The 23,534-nt window shown below is 41.9% G+C and overlaps 1 protein-coding gene and 1 pseudogene across 1 annotated transcript; both read right to left on the bottom strand.

Moving 5' to 3' along the window:
• Positions 1-1,853: 1,853 nt before the first annotated feature.
• Positions 1,854-9,916, bottom strand: CCNG1 (cyclin G1). The gene is made up of 7 exons (XM_037499418.2): positions 9,694-9,916; positions 8,082-8,345; positions 5,993-6,246; positions 5,340-5,418; positions 5,159-5,257; positions 4,764-4,958; positions 1,854-3,064 (listed from the first exon to the last, which is right to left on the bottom strand). Exons 2-6 carry the CDS (start codon positions 8,343-8,345, stop codon positions 4,767-4,769), a joined length of 888 nt encoding a protein of 295 aa, XP_037355315.1. The 5' UTR covers positions 9,694-9,916; the 3' UTR covers positions 1,854-3,064; positions 4,764-4,766.
• A 10,725-nt stretch (positions 9,917-20,641) lies between these two features.
• Positions 20,642-21,209, bottom strand: LOC119236875 (VIP36-like protein; annotated as a pseudogene).
• Positions 21,210-23,534: the final 2,325 nt, after the last annotated feature.

Below are 23,534 nucleotides of genomic sequence, written 5' to 3'. Positions count from 1 at the left end.
TAAGTGAAACCATCTGATATTTTTTTCCTTCTGACTTATTTCATTGAGCATAATCCCTTCCAGCTCTCTCCATGTTCTAGCATGAGTTTATCTTTTTTGATTGCCAATAGTATTCCATTGTGTATGTATACCACTTTTTTAGTCACCTATTTTTGGGCATTTAGGTTGTTTCCATATCTTACCTATTGTAAGTAGTGCTGCAGTAAAACATACAGGAGTACAGGTTTCCTTTCGAATTAATGTTTTTGTGTCCTTTGTGTAGATTCCTAGGAGTGGAATTGCTGGGTCATATAGTAGCTCCATTTTTTGTAATTTGAGGAACCTCCACATAGCTTTCGATAGTGGTTGGACCAGTTTGCATCCCCATATTTTAGGGTGATTTTTATGTAGGGTGATTTTTATGATTTTTATGAGTAGACCCAGTTGGTTGCTGGTATTATTCAGTTCTTATATGTCTTTGCTGGTTTTCTAGTAATTCTATACATTACTGAGAGGAACATTTAATTCTCCAAATAGAATTGAACATTAGTCCTTTTCTCCTTTCAATTTGTCAGTTTTTACTTTATTTTTTAAACTCTGATGTTATACATATTTAGGAATGTCATGTCTTCATGATGAATTCATTATTTAATGTCCCTTTTTATCCCTGGCCTTTTTGATTGCTTCTAAATCTACCCTGTTAAATTAATACAGTGATAACACATTTTATGAAAATCATTCTATTAGCAGAAAGTAGGGAAAATAAATCAAGTGTTAATTCTTCTGTGATCATGATGGTAGTAGCACTGACTGAAGTTAATGTGACCAGAATATAGTTGATTGGAAATTACACAATTTCATGAGTCCATTTACTCTGTTTTGGGAGGTAATATGCAGTATTTAAGAGCATAGCCTTTGAGTCAGAACTGCCTCGATTTGAATCCCATCTCCCAGCACAGCAAGTACGTAACCTTGGGCTAATCACTTACCTCCTCTCTGGCTCTTCACTTATAAGTTGGGATAATTGCATCAGTTTAGAAGATTCCGAGATGACTCATAAAACATCTGACAATAGGACTTGACAGTTAAAAACCATTGGCAACCATAAATGTCTATTGTTTTTATATAGTGTCAAATAATTAGAAAGATACATATGCCCCTTTTAAAAATAACACGAGACATTTTTCACTATCTAGCCTAAGTACAAGAAGCAGCTTTTTATAAGTATTTTTTTAAAGATGGATAAGAATGTAGTTTTTATTTGCATGACTAACAAGGGGGCAGTTGTTTTGCTTTCATGAGTGCAGGGTCTGCCATTTGTCCAGGGGACCATGATTCGGGATTAACTTGATCCCTTAGCCATCTGCCATGTACCACTTCTCAGCTACCATGTCTTCATACTCATCTGCATATAACAGTTTTTCTTTCAGCAGTAATTCCTTGTAGTGCCCACTTTATGTCTTGTTATTTTAATTAAACATGGTTTAATTAAATAGTTTAAATTTCAATAATTACTACTAATGGATCTGAGTAGGCTAACACAAAACTTGGCAGTTACCTGTTTGTACTAAGAAGAATTTATACTGAGGATGTAGCCATAGTAACGATGTATCTAAATGATAAAAGTGACAGTGCAAAAATAACAACTTTCATTGCCTCTTTGGCATATTTGTTCACCTTGTCTGTTTTGTAAAGACATTAGAAAGTAAAGCATCAGTTAGTTAATAACCATATTATTAAGAGATTGTTTCTGCTACCATGCATCTTACTGTAGTGCTAAATTTAAATATACCAAGTAGAGAGTAGCTTTTTATTATGGCTCTATTATCACAGTTCTAAAGGTTAATTTAACCAGAAAAGAAAAAAAAAAAAAAGGAAAACCAGCCAGCGAAGGAATGCATTTCAATGACTTTATTGAAAGGTATATCCCTTAGTACCAAATCATAATGGTAGCTGATTAGATTACCTCTGTCAACTCAAAATTAACACTGATGTATTAAAAATATTGAAATATTAACCTTTTGGGAAAACTGAAGTTACCCACAAAACATGGTTTACAAAAGTGTAATATATACTCTGGTTCTTTGGTTTCTTTTTGAGTACATGTTTAACAATAACATGATGGCAAAATCAGTTGCCTGCTGCAATGAGTAGTAATCGCTTAAACACCTTTAACACTGCTAATCCTCTTACATTCACTGACTTGACAGGACACTACCTCAGCAATCTCATCATTATGAAGATGCCTACTTCCTTTTCTTGACTTTCTTTTAGAAAAGTAGGGGTAATTAGTGAAAATACATTCTCATCTGTTTTTGATTTAAAATTCTAATTAGGAGCAGTGGTGGTTTTATAAAAACAATGCTTAGGAAAAAGTTCTGGAGTGTTAAATCATGTTTTCAGAAGTTGATTTATTCTGAGTTACTAATACAATAAAAACTAATATTCTTAACTGGATTAGATTGAGGCAGATTTTATATAAAATTTTCTATTTTGGATACAAACATCCCTGTTTCTAGAAAAAAATACTAAATACAACTTAATATGCCAAAATTACTAGGTCTGTAGTTTGCCCTATATAAAATGTCCTCAAGCTTAATGTAATTCATGTAGTTCCACATCTCTGGATTATATATTACTTAAAGTATGAGTGCCAAGAAACCATTTACGCTGCCTAGAATAGTGACCTTAAAAGTGCATTTGTGAAATGTTGGCTTGGATGTAACCTCATAATTTAAAATTTAAATTAAGAAGGTTACCATCTTTAATACCACCTAACTACAATATATTGACCCACTATAGAAAGTTGCATCAATATTACAAATGAACATTCACAGTTTACCTACCCAGGCATATCACCATTTTCACATTTATGCTCTTAGCTTTGATTTATATGCCTCCTGGATTAGGAGTAATTCCAGTACTGCATAATGTTAGACAGTTTTCCCAAATCTGAGAACATCAATGCTAATCTAGTTGTGATGTTTAGAGGCTTCACAGCTTAAATCCATTATAATATGATGAATCCACAGCTCAGGATTTTGGAGAAAGGCTTCAGAAAAGTGTTTTGGTTGCTGGAATAATCCTATTCAAATAAAAAAAAAAACAAGTTATCAGAAGTCTCCCAAACATAAATATCACTATTAACAAAATGAACTGTTCATATCTTCAGATTCATAATCATCTCATGCAAATTTGTTAAAGGTTAACATTTAATTTTGAATAGAAAAAAAGTTACCCAGCTTTACACTGATTTTACTTACAAGCTATAGCTCAGATTAGTTAACACGTGGTTCAACCTTTTGTTTCTGTTGTGCATTCTACTCAGGCCTGTACAACTTTAAATGAGCCAGATCTTGAGCCTACATTTAGCAAAATGATTTCAATTAAACAGCTAGTATCTTCTTACTCCTTTAAATATTTAGGGTATTAAGGAGGAAACTGTTGGGCCTCCCCTGGTGATGCAGTGGTTGAGTGCTGGGCTGCAAAGCTGCCCGCAGCCTCTGCAGCGCCGGTCCCCTGCCACCAGAGAGGGTCCCACATGGCGCGACAGACCTCTCCTCCGTGCCCACTGCTCCCCTCAGCAGTGTATTTTGTCACTCTGCCTGCTCTGCTCCCCGCTATGGCTCTGGTGAATTCTCTCACCCTCCCGCACTTCTGACTGTACCCAGTGCTTATATAAATAAATAAATAAATAAATCTTAAAAAAAAAAAAAAAAGAGGAAACTGTTTTCTAAGCAAGTAATTTAATGAAATGGTGAACAAACATACCAAAGATTGGAAAAATCCTTACTCTTAGGATGTTGGGCCTTGAGTGAAGTAAATGTTCTCAAATATTAGTTAACTAGATCAGTGAAGTTGTTTTCCCCTTTGCCATTTCTACTTCATTTAATTTATTTTAAAAATAATTGCGGGCCTCACATCAGAACTATGAAGCAATCCACAGCTACATGCCCGGCTAGGGAGCTACTTACCCACGTGGTGCAGCAGACCTCTCCCGTCTTGCCCGCTGCTCCCCTCAGCAGTGTATTTTAGTCAGTCTGCCTGTTCCGCTCCCCACTCTGTCTCTGGTGAATCCTCTCTCACCCCCCACACCTTTGGCCTACACCCCAGTTCTTGTATGCATAAATAAATCTTTAAAAAAATAAAAATAACTTTGGGGGCCTCCACAGTGGCACAGCAGTTGAGCGCTGGGCTGCGAAGCTGCCCACAGCAACTGCAGCGCAGGTTCAATCCCTGGCTGACAGGCGAGGGTCCCACATGGCGTGCAGGCCTCTCCTGCCGCCCACTGCTCCCCTCAGCAGTGTATTTCGGTCCTTCTGCCTGTTCTGTTCCCTGCTCTGGCTCTGGTGAATTCTTTCACCCTCCTACGCTTCTGACTGTACCCAGTGCTTATATAAATAAATCTTGGAAAAAAAAAAAAAAGTTTGTTTAAAAAAAAAAAAAACTTTGGGGAGCCTCCCTGATGGCCTAGGGGTTAAGTCTCAGTGCTATCACCTCTGCAGCCTGAGTTCAATGCCTGGCCAGGAAGCTAACCCACATCACGCAGCAGACCTCCCCTGTCTCGCCAACTGCTACCCTCAGCAATGTATTTCAGTAGATCTGCCTGTTTTGCTCCTGCTCTGTTTCTGGTGAATCCTCTCATCCCCCACACTTCTGGCCTGTACCCCAGTTCTTGCATGCATAAATAAACATTTAATAAAAGTAATTTCAGACTTTAATTGTATAAGAAAGAACATTAGAAAATTTTCCCTCTATTAAAAGTAACTATGAGTGAAATTTACCAATTAAGGACCCAATTCAGGAATAGTTGGAAGGTGGGTTATTCTGTAGAAACTATGCTTCAGTTGCCGTGCAGTACGCCCAGAAACAATCCACTTCAACTTCTGAACATTGGGTTTGGAACACTTGTTTGATGAATATTCAGTTAAACACTTGGAAACGAGCTCTTGCCAGAAGGTTAGATCTCTGCCATTTATCTGTTTATAAATTTAAAAGAAGGTCAATAAAATGAAAGTCCTATAGTAATTAGAAATGACAAGTTTACTGACACATGCTATGTCAAAAAATTTTGAAGATAAACTACTGAAGTTTCAACACATTTTACTGAAAGAGTTGTACAAGGCATTTAGTTCTTTTTATAGCTGTTAACAGGATCTAGGTTATGACCTTGACATACCTTGGAATGTTTCTGAAGACATTCTACTTCTTCTGTCAACTCCACTCGCTTCTGTGCTTGGATCTCCAGTGCAATGATGGACAACGCCAACACAGAAGGCTAAAAGAGATGCATTTCAAAGCAAACATTGAATATAAGAATTGGTCTATTTAAACAGGTTTAATCTTTACAAAATATTTACCTTTGCTTTAGAAAATATGATCCTGCAGTGGCATGCCTTCAGCTGAGCTTCTAGTCTTTCAAAATTAAGGTTATTTCTCCTTCAAAAAGAAAATGAGATCAACTTTATGTAGAGATAATTTTACATCTAGTCAAAAGGCAATTTTTTAGAAAGACATTGAAGTTGGTTTTAAGGTAAAGTTTATGAATACTTGTCAAAGAAAATAAATTATTTGACATAAATAATTCCCCTTTTTTCAGAGACATTATTAGCTTCTTAAGGACACTACACATGACATAAATGGTTTGGGCCAAAAAATTAAAAATAAAAGCATCATGCCACAGCTATTAAGTTTCTTTTCAATAAATATAATTCTGAGTGTCCACTACACTTTGCTTAAGTTTGTGTTAGGTTCTTATCTACTAGGGTCATTACTTTATAAATGAAAAATAAAAAGTTGAAATGTCCTTTATCTAGATGCCAAATTAGCCTTCATGGAGTTCAGAAAGCTATTGACACCGAAAGTTTTCTTACTTTTGTTGGACAATGAAGTGAAATCCAAGGAACTGCACTTGTTATTTTATTACTTTGATTGGAATTCTGCTGGGATACTGATTTTATGGAATAGTCACATACTATGATTCTGATTTCCAAATCTTTTTAGTTCTACATACCTTTCAAATGGCAAATTCTCTTGAATGAGTGAATAGTAGAGTTGCAGAAACTGAAAGGGAGTAGTAGCTTTAATTTTCCAGCACACCTTCTCCAATACAATCTTTTCCATTCTCATCAGGTCTGAAACTGTGAATCTATACTGGCTTATCCGGATCAAGTCAGCTGCCAGTGGGACATTCCTTTCCTCTTCTATAGACTTTACAGCCAAATAGAAGCAGCTCAGCCCAACACACCCAAGGTGCTTGGGCTGTACCTAAAAAGACATATAGGCCAAGTCTTTATCTTATTTGAGTGAAAACAAAGGATAATCTCCAGCCTATCATTTTGAAAACGTATCTTTGAAGTCTATTTCTCAATTCTGATGACTTAACATGATCCATATATACCTGTCAACCCTATGTACCCCCTGGGAGCCAACTTTTGAATAAGTGAACTAGTAATGTTCAATTATACAATGTTTGGCTTCAGTACAAAAAATCCTTACCTTTTTTTTTTTCCTTTCATAACATCACTGTGAAACTATAAGCACGGTGTTCTAGTTGGACCAAATAAGTGAACTACCAAAGGCACATGCATAAAATTTCTTTGCAGCAAACTCTTTTCCCAGACTTTTTTTTTTGTAGTTACCTATGTGAAATAGTCTTTACTATAATGCATAAGTGTTTACTCTGCCTATAAAGCTCTATCACTACTAATCTCTTATTTATTCATCATTGTCTGTATGCCTATAATGTAAGGCACAAACTTCTTTGCCCTCTAAATTCCAGTACACTAAACTTTAAGAATCATTTACCAGTTATCTTTATTTGCTTTCCTCTCCTTGGAACCCTGCCAACAATAAATTTACTCCTCTTCAGTGGTAAAATGTAATTCCTTTCCTTACTATGTCTTATACTTACTTGTATGATAGTAATCAATGCAAACATTATTCCCACAGAAGATTTTAATGTACTTAAGGGCAGGTGGACGTTATTCACCTGTGCAATATTTATAGTCAAAGGAAGTGTGTGCAGTTGTGTCTAAAGAGTTTAGTGTGTTGTGCAAATGTCTTGAACCACATGATTGAATAAATACTAAGTTCCTTCTGTCTATGATGCCTTGTGTTAGGTACTGAGGAGAAAGGATGAGTTTCCTTCTAATCTTCACACTATCTCATCATTCAATCTGTATGACACTGGTATACAGAGAAGGTAGATATATTTTCACAGGCAAGTTCTAAGAGCTACAGATGTCCTGATTATCCAGAATAGGAGAATAACTACATAAATTCTCCTCCTTCAGAAGAGACTCTTTACTGTTTTCAGGCTGATGTTGGAGATGCCAAGTAGAAGCAATACTTGATTAAGCTCTATGACTAAATTAATTAGAACTTTATATATGAGTAGAGACTAAGAAATATACTCTTCTGACTAGATGGCTGATGACATAAAATAAAAAGATATTCTAATTATTACCATTATCCAGCATTACCATAACCTGGCTCAAACAAATTATACAATAAATGAAAATACTCAATCTATTAAAGATTTTTTTAGAAAAACAGCCAACTCTCCTACTGCAAGACCCTGAAATTAACTAATTGATATTATATTATTTTTCATGTGAGAAGTCCAATATGAATTTTTCTTATAAAAGGAGAACAGTATCAATGCTGTAGTACACAGAATTAGCTATGTTCTGACTACTTGCTGGAAAAAAACAGGTCAAGTTCATGAACACCAATCCCAAGCAATTTTATCTTCTAAACATTAAGACTATGAAATACCTGGTGGGCCTCCCTGGCGGTGCAGGGGTTAAAGTCTCAACATTATCAAGCTATCTATCACCAGCCACTGCAGCGTGAGTTTGATCCCAGGGCAGGGAGCTAACCCATATGGCACAGCAGACCTCTCCTTCTCACGGGCTGCTCCCCTCAGCAGTGTATTTTAGTAGATCTTCCTGTTGTGCTCCACACTCTGTCTCTGGTAAATCCTCTCACTCCCACCCCCACACCTCTGGCCTACACTTCAGTTCTTGTGTGCATAAATAAAAATAAATCTTAAAAAAAAAACCAAAGAAATACTTAAGGTAATATAGCTTTAAACATACCTTCATTTTGGACAGGAATCTGTCCAGTAAATTCACAGCTAGAGAAAATGTCTCAGTGTCGAAGCCAAAGAACTGAGTTAGACTAAGAAGATCTTTTACTTCAAAGTCCCTTAGCCTTGCTGTCATTCGGAGGCCATTATCATGTACAGACTCAATTAGTCTCAAGCCAGAGACCTTTGGCTGACATCTCGACTCCTGTTCCAACAGGGTATTCAGCTGGTGTAGCAGTTTCTGAGAGTCAGTTGTTGTCAGTACCTCTATCATCTATATATAGAACAAAGACCAGAAAGAAGCATAAGAATAGCCTTCCCCAGTTTCTTGGCCAGCTCTACCCTGCCAAGTACTTTATAACCCAAGTCTCCCCTCCCCCAATTCTGCTAGTGAATCTAAGTGATTGTAAGTGCCATTTGTTATTCCCACCCCCAGCAAATTGGTCATATCTTAACTTGTGAGTTCTTAGAGGGCAGGAGTCATGCCCTTTAAAAAAAGATGGCAAAACTTCAAGAAATACTTGTTCAAGTCATTCACAGTCAATAGATAACGATGAATACATGCTATGGAACAGGATACCCAAACTCGGAAATTACATCACAGTAGGTATTCTGTCATCTATTAGCATGTGAACTGTTCAAGTTAATATTTCTTACCCCTTAGTTCCTCATCTGTAAAGTTGGTATAAGGTTTTTACCTACTTTATAGCCTTGTGTGGAATAAATGGAATCACCTACGTACAAGTACACAGCTAAGTACATATAGAAGGTGCGTAAAAACACTGGAGGCCAATAATGAACGTATTTCCACAGTCTCTAAAGTGAGATGGCGATATATTTGTCTGGGATGGTTATGAAGATTCAACGAGATGGTTCAGTAAAGTTTGGCTCAGAAACTGCTTACTTGGGTCTTCCCAAGTGGTGCAAGGGGTTAAGTCACTGCAGCAGGAGTTCAAGCCCAGGCCAGGGAGATGACCCACAGGGTGCAGGAGCTCTCTCCTGTTTCCCCTGCTGCTCCCCTCAGCAGAGTCTTTCAGTAGCTCCGCCTGTTCTGCTCCCCACTGTGTCTCTGGTAAACCCTCTCACCGACCCCCAATACTGACCTGCACCCTAGCTCTTGTATGCATAAATAAATCTTAAAAAAAAAAAAAGAAAGAAACTGCTCGCTTTTATTAGCTTCCAGGGTGCTAGGGGAGCACGACGTGGGGGCGGGAGCCTAATTTCCCCCGCAAAATGAACCCGGGAGTTGCATTAATTTAAGACTGGGTATCACACATTCAAGTGCACCCGGCACAAGTGCACCCCCCAACCCGGACGGTCCCCTCCCACAAGAACCAAAAGGCGGGGGCGCATAAGGTTGGCCGCATAAGGAACCACAGACTAAATGGGTCCAATTCTCTGGGCCCCAGGCTGGTCCCAGGGCCGCGCCCCACCAGACACTAAGACACCCCAGGAGGCTGGGTGTGGCCCCGCCCCTCCAGGCTGGGCTAGATCGGACATGTCCCTGGCTCGCTGCAGCGAGAGCATTAACCATGGCAAAGCCAGCCCGCGCCCCGCGCCCCGGACTCAGGGCGCCCCCCGGGGACGCGCTCCCCCAGGTCGACCCCACCATCCCAGCTCACCTTGCTCGCGACTGAGGCTCCTCAGCGGTAACCACCCTCCCCGGGCCTGCTCTCACCTCACCCCACGATACCAGATCCGAGGCTCGCGAGGCGAGGGGACTCGCGGGCGAGCAGGGAGAGGCCCGGGGAGGGGGCGCCGTGCTGGGTGTGGGGGGCTTCGCAGCGCCGCCCGGGTGACACTGCTCCCGGCAGGTCAGATCCGAGTCCGAGGGGCTGCGCCTGGACGCCTGGAGGATATAGTGGGGGGCGGGACATTTCCACGGTTGATTGGCGTGTTTCTGCTGATGGATGGAGGCCGCTGTCCACAGGAGGTTGGTCCTCAGAGCATTGCGAGCAATCAGCGCACACTTCCCGCTGTGCCGGCGTCAAACTCCCCGCCCCTTGAAAGCGCCACTCCTACCTCAAAATGCCTCTCATTGGAGCATTTCTCTAAGTAGCTTCAATCAAGTGGAGGGTGAGCTCAACCTGGTGCACCCCAACACTGGTCGGGTCAGGGGCGCTTGTCAGTAGGATTTGCCAGGGTGTCGGGTATTGTACTAGAACGTAGGGGAGTTTTTGTACCATCCGATTTTGTACCATCCCCTCTTTGTAAAAATGCAGTGGATAATTACCAAAAAAAAGAAAAAAAAAAAAAAGAAAAACCTTGATTTTTTTCATTCAGCATGGAGAGATGGTGACATTTCGTATGGTGGTGTTATTTATTACACAGATTTTTCCCTGTGAGCTTTGGAAATCAATTGATCTTTGCCTCATTTTTGGGGTATGGTTTTTTTCTAAGAAGGGAGTTGGGCTGTGTAAATTCTTGGTCTTCTGCCAATTTTCTGAATTTTATTTTTAAGCAAATCGAAATAAAATAGTTGGTAGATTTTCTTTCTTTTTTTTTTTTTTTAAGATTTATTTGTGTATGCATACAAGAGCTGGGGTATAGGCCAGAGGTGCAGGGTGAGAGGATTCACCAGAGACAGAGTGGGGAACAGAACAGGCAGACCGACTGAAATACACTGCTGAGGGGAGCAGTGGGCGAGTCAGGAGAGTCTGCTGCGCCTTTCTGGTTGCTCCCAGGCAGGCAAGGGAATGGAACTGACCCTGCAGTGACTGGTGATAGCTTGATAGCGCTGTCTTTAACCCCTGCACCACCAGGGAGGCCCAAAGAGTTGGTAGATTTTCAAGAGCATAAAGTGAAAGGTGTATAGTTGACCATTGAGAGGAATTCATGGGCAAGATGTAGTGAATTTGAATTTCAGTCCACAGGCCCATGAGTGAAGAAATACTATGTATTTTATTTACTGTGAATGAAATTAATCTCTGGGTGTAGTGAGAAAATAATTAACCTGAAGCTTTCCTGGAGATCCCTCTCCCAACTGTCATAAAGGAGAAGGATGTAATAATAAAAGGGCCTGAGATATGGTGAGCAAGATTTGTGTCACTTCTCCATAGATTATATTTGGATGTTTCTGTTCTCATGGCTTCTTCCTAGTTAGTGGCTATCTGGGCTTTAAAAAGTGGAAATCTGGGCCTCCCTGGTGGCGCTAGAGGTTAAGCATCAACACTATGAAGCTATCCACAGCTACTGCAGCACAAGTTCAATGCCCAACCAGGGCTATGACCCACATGGCACAGCAGACCTTTCCTGTCTTGCCCACTGCTCCCCTCAGCAGTGTATTTCAGCAGATCTGCCTATTCTGTTCTGCTCCCCACTCTGTCTCTGGTGAATCCTCCCCCCACCCACACTTCTGGCCTGTACCCCAGCTTTTCTATGCATAAATAAATCTTAAAAAAAATAAAATAAAAAGTGAAAATCTGAAAGATTTACTGGCATCTTGCTGTTTACCCTGCCATGTATTTCCCTCATGCAATGCCTCAGAAACAAACCTTGAAGTGAGGGCAGGGTTATGGGGTGAGAGAAGAAGGAAAAACCAGGGAGTAAAAGCTCAGTTTCACAAAATGGGGCTCAAATAGGGTAGGAGACCTCGAACATCATTGAAAATACACCTACCTAATGACTATAAATGGACATTTTAAAATATTTTAAAAGTAATTTGATTATTACAATAATGTGTGTTTACAATGTACATGTTTATTCTTTTGGGTGTCTGTGACAAAATTAGGACTATATAAGCACGCCCTTGTTCAGTAGTATCTGTTGAACACATAATATGCGCCAGTGAGGAGCAAAACAGACCAGGCCCTGTGCTTGTGGACAGTATAGACTTTGTAATAAAACTGACTTATTATCAAGTCATCGACTGCTAACTAGTAGCGTGACTTTTAGCAAGCTATTAAATCACATTCTGTTTTCATTTTCTTTTCCCAAAAATAGTAAGTGAAAGTAATTTATTCTATTGAGAGGACTGAATAATGCAAAGTACATAAAGAAGTTAGGCACTGTGCCCTGAACACAGTAAATACTTGATAAGTGATAGCCTTTTGTATTAAATTACTAACATTTCACTTGAACCTCTTGTGTTTTTTTTTTTTTTTTTTTAAGATTTATTTATGCATACAAGAGCTGGAGTGTAGGCCAGGGGTAAGGGGGAGGTGAGAGGTTTCACCAGAGACAGCATGGGGACCAGAAATGGCAGATATACTGAAATACAGGAGAGGTCTGTTGTGCCATATGGATATCTCTCTGGCTGGCCAGGGATCGAACTCATGATGCAGTGGCTGGCCATAGCTTGATAGTGCTGTCTTTAACCCCTGCGTCCCCAGGGAGGACCTTAATCATACTTTTGATTGTGTTTTCTCTAATATCAGACTATTCTCAGCCTACAGTCAGACTATTAGAGTTGGTTATCATTTAATAAAAGTATCAAAATTGCATGTATTAATTTTCACACCTTATTTATACTTGAAATATTCATGTGAGGTTTTAGATATCATTTATGTAATTTAAAATGGGTATCTTAGTATTCATTCTTTGTTAAACTGAAATTCCCTACATGAAAAAAAATGTTTCGCTACCACTGAAGCAGCACTGATTAGATATAAATCAAGTCAAGTGGGCATTATTTGAAATTTCTCCTTCTTCTCACCCCATTGCTATTTTTATTCCATAATATTATAATATGCACTTCATAACATGAACTTCAATGTATATTTACATTATTTACATACATAAATAATTAGCAAAATATGCAAATGTCAGACTCACTTATCAACTCTTGTGAAAGAAAGAAAATGAATTCCCTACCCCTGTCCTTTTTTTTCCAACAACATGTAGATTGATCATGAGTTTCTATCAAGAATTTTTCAAAAGACTGACTGAATTTTGACTGACTTTCAAAAGCTGACTTTTTCAAAAGGCCTACCTGGTGGTGGGGTTAAGTTCCAGCCCTATCAAGCTAACACCAGCCACTGCAACATGAGTTCGATCCTTGGCCAGGGAGCTAACCCATATGGCGCAGCAAACCTCTCCTGTCTCACCTGCTGCTCCCCTCAGCAGTGTATATCAGTTGATCCTCCTGTTCTGCTCCCCACTCTGTCTCTGGTGAATCCTCACAACCCAACCCCCCTGCACCTCTGGCCTACACCCAGGTTCTTGTATGCATAAATAAATAAATAAATAAATAATCTTTAAAAAAAAAAAAGACTGACTTCCAGAGTATGTTCTATCTAGGCTTTGTGATACTTTGTTCTCCATCAATAGTTAAGTACAATAAGAACTGAAGTGCAGAGTAATGACCCCAGGCTGGGCAAGATCCCAGGAATATTTTGTCATGCTCCCTACATTGCTGACTGCAAAAAGCCCTTTGAGCAACGAAAGTTATAGTCAACAAATCTAATAGTGGGGATGTGCCTAGTGCGGCTCTGACTCAAGAGAAACTCCCCACTGGTTCGTTCCATCCTGGAGCTTGGAGGAGACTTTGCACCTCACCCTCTGCTCAGGTTCCCTGAAAAATGTCCAGAGTTTCTGGAAGCAGCCTTGAAGAGGGTGCAGTGAGTAAGCCAGGAGCAAAACAATCTCAGTCAACTTACTTACTGATCCTTCTGAAAACAATTACTAAGGGCCGATGACCATACCACGCTGAGTGCAACCTTTCTAGCGAAAACAACTAATTATCTCTGCAACCTCTGCAACTCTTCCCTAAGTGCATCCACTCTTAGTCAGTGGAAGAGAACTTGCTTGACCCAGACTTCTTTAAGTCTTTATTTGCCTTTGAGATATTAGAAATTGTCTACAGTCTGTGGCCACCGGGAGGCAGGAAGGTTATCTAGAAAACACATTACTGAAAACAAATTAAAAAAAAACACACTAGTACTTGTAGGTATAGCTTGCCATTCAGAGATGCTAGCCACCTCAGATAAAGCACAGAGGTTCCCCATAATCCTCCATTTGGCTTTCTGAGGTTCTAGTTACCTGCAGTTAACCATGTTGAAAAAGTCAAACACAAAATGAAAAAATAAACAATTGCTAAATTTTCTATTACCTTCTGGCCGCCAGCAGCTGATGAAATCTCATCATATCTGCCTCTGTGCTGAGTGGGACCTGACCTGACTCGACTCATCCAGGTTCCAGCATTGCCACGCTCACGTCTGACACTAACGTCACATGTCACGGTGCCTACATCACTCACCTCACTGCGTCATGTCCCTCAGACATGGTGTCATCTCACAGCATCAGCAGAAGACAGGTGAGTTCAGTGCAGTGAGATATTTTGAGAGAGAAGACAGTCACATCACTTTTATGACCATGTATTATTACGATTGTTCTATTTTATTACTAGTTATTGTTGTTAATCTCTTATTGTGCCTAATGTGTAAATGCACTTTATCATTGGTTGGTATGAAGAAATAGTATGTACAAAGTTTCATTCTGTGTGGTTTCAAACACCTGGGGGCTGGGTTGGAGCTATCCCTCCTGGGTAAGGGGTGCTAATACAGTAAATTCTGACTTGTAAAGTAATTCACTGCCATATAAAAGCTCTGGGGGATATTTGGCTCTCTAGTATTCACTCTCATGACGTAGTGTCTGTCAAGTCTAGGGCTTCATGTCTATCACTCAGAAGTAGTTTTCATTTATTATGTTTCCCATGTGCCAGAACATGTACCCAACAAAACACATGATCTTATTAGTATTCTAGTAGCTCTGCTATTTTATTATTATTTTTATTATTCAGAAATGACAGCTATCTTGCATACTTCTTGTTTAGTAACTACTATTTTTTTCTTTACTAAATATGTTTTACACATAATGGGAAATTGGGTTTTACTGCATTAAAAAAACTTTCATTATGGAACATTTAAAATTCATCCGATAGCCTGAGTACTCAACATTTTGCCCATGTTGCCTATTTACTTCCTGTTGGTCTCTCTGTTCGACAAATATTAAGTAAGGAATTCTAGGTGCCAGACCTTTGTATTTTGAGGTAAATTAAAAATGCTAGTTCTTGGGCCACAGAGTTGGCTATTGTTCTGTGTGAAGGTTAGGGGTGGAAGGGTCAGCTGACTATTGTCTTGCAGATGTTTCTCTGTAGTCTGAGCAGGTCACTGAAGGTTCTCTGTGGTCTGCTGTTGGTAGGGGAAGGTTGGAATATGGGGGATAAGAGTTCTTTTCTGGTTTCTGCCTAGGTCACTAATTGTCCTTCTCTTGTGAGTTTGTGTGTGTACATGTATACACACACACCACACTACACAAAAGGTTTTGACAGTCAATATTTAGAAAATGAAGCATTGCACTTTTTTTAAAAAATTTATTTTTATTTATACAAGAACTGGGGTACAGGCCAGAGCGCAGGAGGGTAAGAGGATTCACCAGAGACAGAGTGGGGAGCAGAACAGGCAGAAGGACCACAGACACTGCTGAGGGTAGCAGCAGGGCAAGGCAGGAGAGGTCTGCCGCACTATGTGGTGATCTCCCTGGCTGGCTGGGAATCGGACTCGTGCTGCAGAGGCTGTGGACAACTCCACGGTGCTGCGCTCAACCCGCTGCACTACTGGGGAGGCCCAACATTGATTGCACTTTTAAATTTAGGTTTCTTGCCCCTCTGCGTCATACTCAAATGAAGGGCCTCTAGGGGTCCCTGGTGGTGTAGGGGTTAATTTTCACTGCCATGACTGCTTAGGCCTGAGTTTGATCCAGGGCCAGAGAGCTAACCCACACATGGCGCAGCAGACCTCTCCCATCACCTGCTGCTCCCCTTAACAGTGTACTTCAGCAGATCTGCATGTTCTGCTCCCCACTCTGTCTCTGGTGAACCCTCTCACCCCCTGCACCTCTGGCCTACACCCCAGTTCTATGCAAAAAAATAAAACAAGGGGGGCCTCCCCAGTGGCGCAGGGGTTGAGCACTGGGCTGCAAAGCTGCCCGCAGCCTCTGCAGTGCCGGTTTGATCCCCGGCTGCCGGGCAAGGGTCCCCCATGGCGCGCAGACCTCTCCTGCTGCCCGCTGCTCCCCTCAGCAGTGTATTTCATCAGTCTGCCTGTTCTGTTCCCTGCTCCGGCTCTGTGAATTCTCTCACCCTCCTGCGTTTCTGACTGTACCCAGTGCTTGTAAAAATAAATAATAAAATAAATCTTTAAAAAAATAAATAAAATAAAACAAGGGACCTAATTACTCAGAACTTTAGTCTCCTAGGTTGGCCTTAAACTAGGGAAGTTAGATCCTCCTTGCCTCAGCTCACACTCTCATCTCTTTGGGCTTTTTTTTTTTAAACTCCTATCTGACTTTGCCAGCCAGCCCTTTGTTCCTTTCACTCCCCACAAACTGAATCTCCTAATAATCCGCAAGTCACAGGGGTCAGGGGTGCTGGTTTTCACTACCTCTAGTGTTAGTTATGGTCAAAGCCTGTCTTCAACTGCCACCTTCTGCCGCTGGTAGAGAGCAATGGGGGAGCCTGTAATTTCAAAGGTTGGGGCATGAGTATAGAGGAACACAGTGAAGTTAGGACCTTGTATTTCATGTCACAGATTGTTTTGAAAGTAAAGTTGGGGCCTCCCTGGTGGCACCAGGGGTTAAGATGCAACCTATGAAGCGATCCGTAGCCACTGTAGCACAAGTTCGATCCCCGACCAGGGAGCAACCCACATGGCAAAGCAGACCTCTCCTGTCTCGCCCGCTGCTCCCCTCAGCAGTGTATTTCAGTCAGTCTGCCTGTTCTGCTCCCCCTCTGTCTCTGGTGAATCCTCTCACTCCCCCTACCTCTGGCCTGTACCCCTGTTCTTGTATAAATAAATATTTTTAAAAAATGAAAGTGAAGTAAAATAAAAAAAAGCAAAAACCTTTCAGGAAAATAGATGGCCTGGCACATAAAGAGTGCTATGACCTAGCTCTGCTTAGGGCACCAAGAGTCCGGAGAAGACTTCAACTAGATGGGGGGCTGGGAGACTTTTGGAGGACTTCCAAGATGCTGTGACTCTTGCTCTGAGTTTTGAAAGACTTGGCCAAATGAAAGGCCGGTGTAAAGGGCATTCTGGACAAAAGCAACAGTGTGTGCAAAGGCACAGAAGAAAGAGAAAGTAGATTTGTACCAATGAAATGTAGATTACCCTGGCTAAAGCAGGGAGGTGTTGGGGGTTGTCTAGCAGTGCTCTTGGGGAGAGGAGCAGGACCATTCATGTACACCATGTCCGCCATCCTTGCCACTTGGAACTTTATTTTGTAGGCTTGGGGGAACCCACCAAGGAATTGAAAGAGAATGCCATGGGTGCATTTGTGATTTAGAATGACAACTTAGGATCAGTGTGAGTACTGGAAAGAAGAGGCTGAAATCGGAGTCAAGAAAAGCAGCAGACCCATGTCTTAACCTAGGAATAAAGGGAGAAGATGGAGCTGAGTAAATAAGAGCAGGAAAGGAGAGGAGATGGATTCCAGGGATCTTTAGAAGTAGAGCTGAGGGGTTGTGATGATTGATCCGATTTAGGGGATCAGAAAGAAGGAAGGGTCAAAGATAATGTTTAAGGGCCTGGCGGCGCAGGTGGTTGAGAGCCGCTCTATGAATCTGTCCTCAGCCTCTGCAGTGCCAGTTAGATCCCGGCCGGGCCGCGAGGGGCCCACATGGCCCAGCAGACCTCTCCTGCCTCACCTGCTGCTCCCCTCAGCAGTGTATTTCAGTCAGTCTGCCTGTTCTGTTCCCCACTCTGTCTCTGTCTCTCCTGCGCATCTGGCCTTTACCCCGGTTCTTGTATAAATAAATAAATCTTTAAAAAAAAAAAAAGATAATGTTTAAATGTGTGGTTTGAGCAAAACACTGAATGGGGATTCTGTTTATGTTAGCATAAATGTTAGATCTGAGAATATGTGAAAAGATCGGGTTTGGGGGTGGGGAGTGGGGGAGATACTGAGCCTGTGAAACTTCCACGTGGAGAAATTCAAAAGGTATGAAGAGAAACACTAGATGCTGTGGATTTCTTTGGGACACATCAGGAGAGGGGGCGATTGGAACTACTGAAGTGCACCCATTGGGGAGAGTGGAAGGTGATAAGAGAAGTCTGAGAAGGAATCTAGGAGGGGGAGAAAGGGAAGAGGGAAGTAAGAAAAGAATACGTTACAGGAATCAAGAGAAGGTGCTTCCAGGAGCGAATGAGAAGCAGTATTTGTTACTGCAAAATGTTTAAATGAAATCTGAACTAGGAGGGGAAGAGGCAGTGGGTAGACGGTGGACATGGAATTGAGATCTCAGAGATGAGCTAGGCTGCCTTAATAAACTACCGTGGACTGAGTGGCTTAAACAACAGAAATTAATTTTCTCATAATTCTGGAGGCTGAAGTTCGAGATCAATGTGTCAGCAGATTTGGCTTCTCCTGTGTTCTCCCCTTTTCTTGGAGAAGACCGCCTTCTCTTGACTTCTTACATGAAATTTTCTCTGCTCCCATCTTCCTGGCGTATCTTTCTCTTCTTATTAGGACATCATTCATATAGGTTTAGTACCACATCTTATGACCTCATTTAACTTTAGCTATCTCTGCAGAGATAATATTTCCAAAATCACTTGCATTTTGATTAGGGCTTCAACATAGGGATTTTTTTGGGGGGAGGGGGAGGGGACATGGTTCAGTCCATAAATAGATTGTATTTCATATTTTTTTTGGAGGAGATAGTGAGGCCAGAGAGGTCAAATGATTTCCTCAGAGTCATCTGGTTTGCAGAAAAGATGCAAGGACAAAAATTCTGAACATATCATTCTCCTATTTTTCCCCAACATACATTTCACATCCGTTCTGGAATTACTTCTCCAGAAATTCTTTTTTGATAATCTGTATTTATGAAATGATTTTAAGTTCATGGGTAAAAGAGTAGTGTTTTACCCACACCTGAAATCCAAGTTCAGAATTTCATTTTTCGGTTGTACTTTACTCTATTCAACTAAACCTTGTCTTAGATTTCACTGTTGTTAACTTTTAGGTTGTCATTTCACAATAGCTTTTGGACTAATTGGAAAATTTCAGAAATAGCTTATCCAAATACTCCTTCGCATACAAAACTTCTAACAACAAACAGTTAAAAAGGAAGAAGTAGCTGATCATAAATTTCTGGTGAGGAATATGATGTCAACAACACACACTTCTTGGGACATGAGTCCATTATTGTCATGGTCCCATTTCCTATATGTATATTTTAATAGGGGAACTCATAAGGACATCTTGTGAGTAGCAAACCAATGAAATGTCCACTGTGGAGCAGAGTCTCAGTTCTTCTGCCTGCACTCACATCAGAGTTCCTCAGGAGCTGCCTGCTTTGATTCTTTTCCACAAGGCACAAACTTTTCATATTACCTTAAGTAACAGACTTTGGTAATATTTTACTATTCAAAACATTTTTCTAATCAGATACTTTTATTACACATTTAATCTTGATTCATTGTCTTTTTTTTCTTTCCATGTTTGGTTTCCATCAGCCATTTAAAGAAGTTCCCTTAGGCTACAAAAAGTACATGCTAGAGAATCAAAAGTTGCAGATCCGCCAGGGAGACAGCAACCTCTCAGCCAACTTCATCTCAGGCAGACAGATTTGCATATTAGAGCAGCAACAGTTTCTTATCCATTAAGAAAAATCCAAATTCACTCTTTGGGGCATGTCCAAGCATCCTTACATTTTGAACATGAAGGAAGAATTCCAAAAATCATGACAGACACAAAAAATACACCTAAACAAGCTCCAGAAAATCCTGAAACACCTCGATGTGGTCAGCTCACATGGCAAATGTTGCTTTAGGTGTCAAATGTGAAGCTGGTCAGTTTCATAGTTCATCCCCTGGTCTCCATGAAATCTTCCAATCTTGACTTGGGCAACAACTTTCAGCCAAACTCAACTGAGGACCTAAAGGGACATAACGGAAGGCCATGAATACACAAGAGCGTTGCTTAAAAAAATCAAAGGCTGGAACAGTGAGCCAGATCAGAAATTTCTCTCCCGATGAGCCGAGAAACCACCCAATGAGCATCAAACCTAAGTTTGTTCTGCAGCCAAACATCTCCCACTCGGCTTGTCTTTGGAGAGGACAATATATGGAGGAGAAAGGAAATAGGCAGGAAAGTTTCCATCCAGATTTCCAAAGAAAGTTCCTCAGGTGGACAAAGGTTTGGACAAAAAGCAAAACCAATAATTAAATAGCTGGAACACACAAGGAGTCACTGGTTTTCTGTTCTTTGCAGATTTAACATGAGAATAACAGTCCACTGAGTCCAACCACACTCAGTGGGGCTGTGAAATTCTTCTCTGTGATCTTGGTATCATAATAGCATGTAATTGCTCCCTTCTTCTTAGCTCCGAAGTGGAAGGACAGCAGGGAAAGGCGCAGAACAGCAGCACTACCCTGGGGTGGGTGGGCTTCTGCACCAGTCAGATGTCCGCAGGGATGAGCACGGGGAGGCAGTGTCCCTGCATGCAAAACCCCAGTGACATATCAGAATCACTGCTGAAGAAAGGAAAACACCTGCTGGCTCATGCCAGTGCCTATTGCTCCCATACTGCATGGATGATGGCCCCAGAGGTGGTGGCTGCAGGAGGACTTAGCAGAAAGACTTTTGTCTCTGATTCTAGAGTATGATACCAATGACAACAGCAGATAGAGAAACACCAGAAAGAAAAAGACAACGAGGAAAAAGCCAGGCCCTTGGGGGTGGCTGTGGTTCTATCAAGTCAGGTAGCTTCATGTTGTCCACTGAAGGCAAGAAAACATGTCCACTCATCTTCTTTTCTGGGCTTCTCTTCACTGTCAGCTCAAACAACTTCAGGGAAATGAGGTTATGACTATCTGAGAGATGTCCAGTGATGGGGGAGGCACCAAGGCAGTAGCCCCAGGGCAGATGGACCCCAGGCACCTCAATGCAGTCCCTCCACTCATGCTTGCCCTTGATATCCATCATTGTCATCAAATGCATCTTGACATAGTGAATCACAATGTAGCTGTCATAATGGGGATTGTCTCAATTGCTGTGCATCTCCCCAGCTCTGTAGACTCCCTGTCCTGCTCATGAGCACAGCCCAGGAGCCACTGTTCACCACAGGCGAGATGCAGGGGAATACCCGCTGGCTGCAGCTGATCCTTTGTGTGCTGGATTGCCAGGGTATCTCCATGAAGTCTTCTTCCCTTGTCAATGGATTTTGAAGTGTCCCTGCAACTCCCAGTCTCTCAGAAAACATGGACTTGTAAAAAATTATAGTGCAGCCACACCTGGAAAACTGCATTCACTTGCTTGCCATTATACCTCAAAGGAAACACCCTGTTGCTAGGGCACCCTGTTTACTTTGCCTGTCAAGGGTAAAGCAGATATACTGGGTCATCCCCATGGCCTTGACTGTGCAGCTCCACACTGAGGACTGCCCGCACTTTGCCCTCATAGAGCTACAAGGGCAGCGTTCCCATTGCAACTGTGAGCCACCTGACTTGCCCTGGCCTCTGCCCACACCCCAACAAAGAAGGACAACATCCTGGGTCAACAAAAGCCAACGCCACCACCCGGAGCCTTCCAGAGCCCCATTGTATTTTTTAGACAAAAGATGTTTAGTGTAGACTTTTCTTTGATACATTTTAAACAGAAGATGTTTTCTTAGCCAGTATTACTTTAGGTCCCTTTCTTCCAGGGGAGGCCATCAGACTGACGTTCAATAGAAAGATGCCTACACACAAGACATCTACTTTGCTTTTCCTACCTCCAACCTGAGAGCTCAGCTGAAAGGAACTTAACTGCTTCTTTTTTGCACACAAATTGTATTACAGTTCTTTTCTATTGAGGGTCTTACACACTAGAGTGTTTTATCTTTATGCAGCAAATGGCAGAACCCATATGGTGTGTACAGGTTTGGGGGTACTGGGGTACTCCCCCTTCTGCCTGCTAACAGAGTGTCGACATTAATGCATAATGGACTCTTATCCTGGTAATTCTGGGAATGGAAATGGCGGACGAAGGTGAGGCTCATGGGCAAAGAAATAGAATAGGAGAACAGAGTGCACTGAATTGTGGTTTGGAGGGGTAAAGTGGGAAAATTGTAGCCCGAAGAGCAAGTAGGATGGAAGTGGCCAATTAGGGAGGGTAGTGGCCATGGGCCAAAGGAAAGGAAGAGGAGTAAATGAGTGTGCTGCCTTGTGGCACTGTTGTAGAAATAAATTCTTGCCTTTTACCCAGGCAGAGGAAGAACAAGTGGTATTTCAGGAATGGTGAGGTCAGGAGAAGCTTTATTACTCATGCATAAGTTCCCAGACCTGGGTAGCCCCATAAGGTCTGAGCACCCATTTAAAGACCAAGGTTTCCTTTTATACACAACTGTCTCCATTTCTGTTACATTGATAACATCGTTTTTTAGCAGGCACAACCATTTGCAGCAAATTCCCAGACAAGGAGAGCAAGGCAAGGGGGGAAAGTTGCAGGCATTCGGGGATGGCCTTGGAGAGACAGACCAGCTTGGCTGGCTGCCCGACCTTGTAGATAAGAGTGCTGAGGCCCTGGCCATGAATCATGAAGGGGAAGGAGCTGTAAGTAAGCAAACTTGTTGATTATGCCTGCACTGGAATTTTCATTGCACCTGGGCTGTAAGTTCTGCTGGAATCTTTATAATATATTTTCTCATCAGCAGGGAGGGTAACGCAGAAGGGCAGAATGATGGTGACGCCCAGGGGCAGGGGAAGGGTGGGGAGGTGTGTGCAAAGGCGGGAGGAAGTAGCTAAAAGGGAGGAGGGGCGAGTAAATTGTCAAAGTGCAGAATAATGGAGAGGTCCCTCCTTAATGAAAGACAGAAGTTTTTGAACGCCAAGGGGTAAAGGAAAGGGTCATGAGGGAAGAAGCACAGAAAAGCGCAGGGAAGGCCTGCCTTGTGGCAAGTAGGAGGCAATACAGCAAAAGGGCTGAGAAAGGGACTATGGCAAAGCAGAGTGATGATGCAGAGGGCCAGACGGGGACGGCGGGCGCCACCTGGTGGCAAGGAGGAGCAATGTGGCGAAAGCGAAGAATTATGCGTTCTGAGCGCGAAGGGAAAAGGGTGGGGCCATGCAGAGGAAGGCGTGAAATGGGCCAAGAGCAGCTTGGGGCAGGTGGAGTTGGAGTTAAAAGCCTTGAAGACAGCTAGGATAGAATGAAATGCTGGCAAGGATGAGATTAAATATGTGCTATCATTCATGCCTGAGAAAATAAAGTCATACCACCCTTCTGCAGAGAACTTAATTTTTTTTAAAGATTTATTTATTTACTTGTACAAAAACTGGGGTACAGGTCAGAAGTGTGGGAGGGTGAGAGAATTCACCAGAGACAGAGCGGGAACAGAACAGGCAGACTGACCAAAGACACTGCTGAGAGGTGAGGCAGGAGAGGTCCGCCACGCCATGTGGGTATCTCCCTGGCCGGCTGGGAATTGAACCAGCGCTTCAGAGGCTGCGGACAGCTTCACAGCGCGGCACTCAACTACTGC

This window comes from Talpa occidentalis, unplaced genomic scaffold, assembly GCF_014898055.3.
Source record: "Talpa occidentalis isolate TD23 unplaced genomic scaffold, MPIMG_talOcc4v2.1 talOcc4.9, whole genome shotgun sequence".
NCBI classification, from domain to species: Eukaryota; Metazoa; Chordata; class Mammalia; order Eulipotyphla; family Talpidae; genus Talpa; species Talpa occidentalis.
The sequence above is the reverse complement of the archived record's forward strand: the minus strand, read 5'-3'. Positions and strand labels throughout refer to the sequence as shown.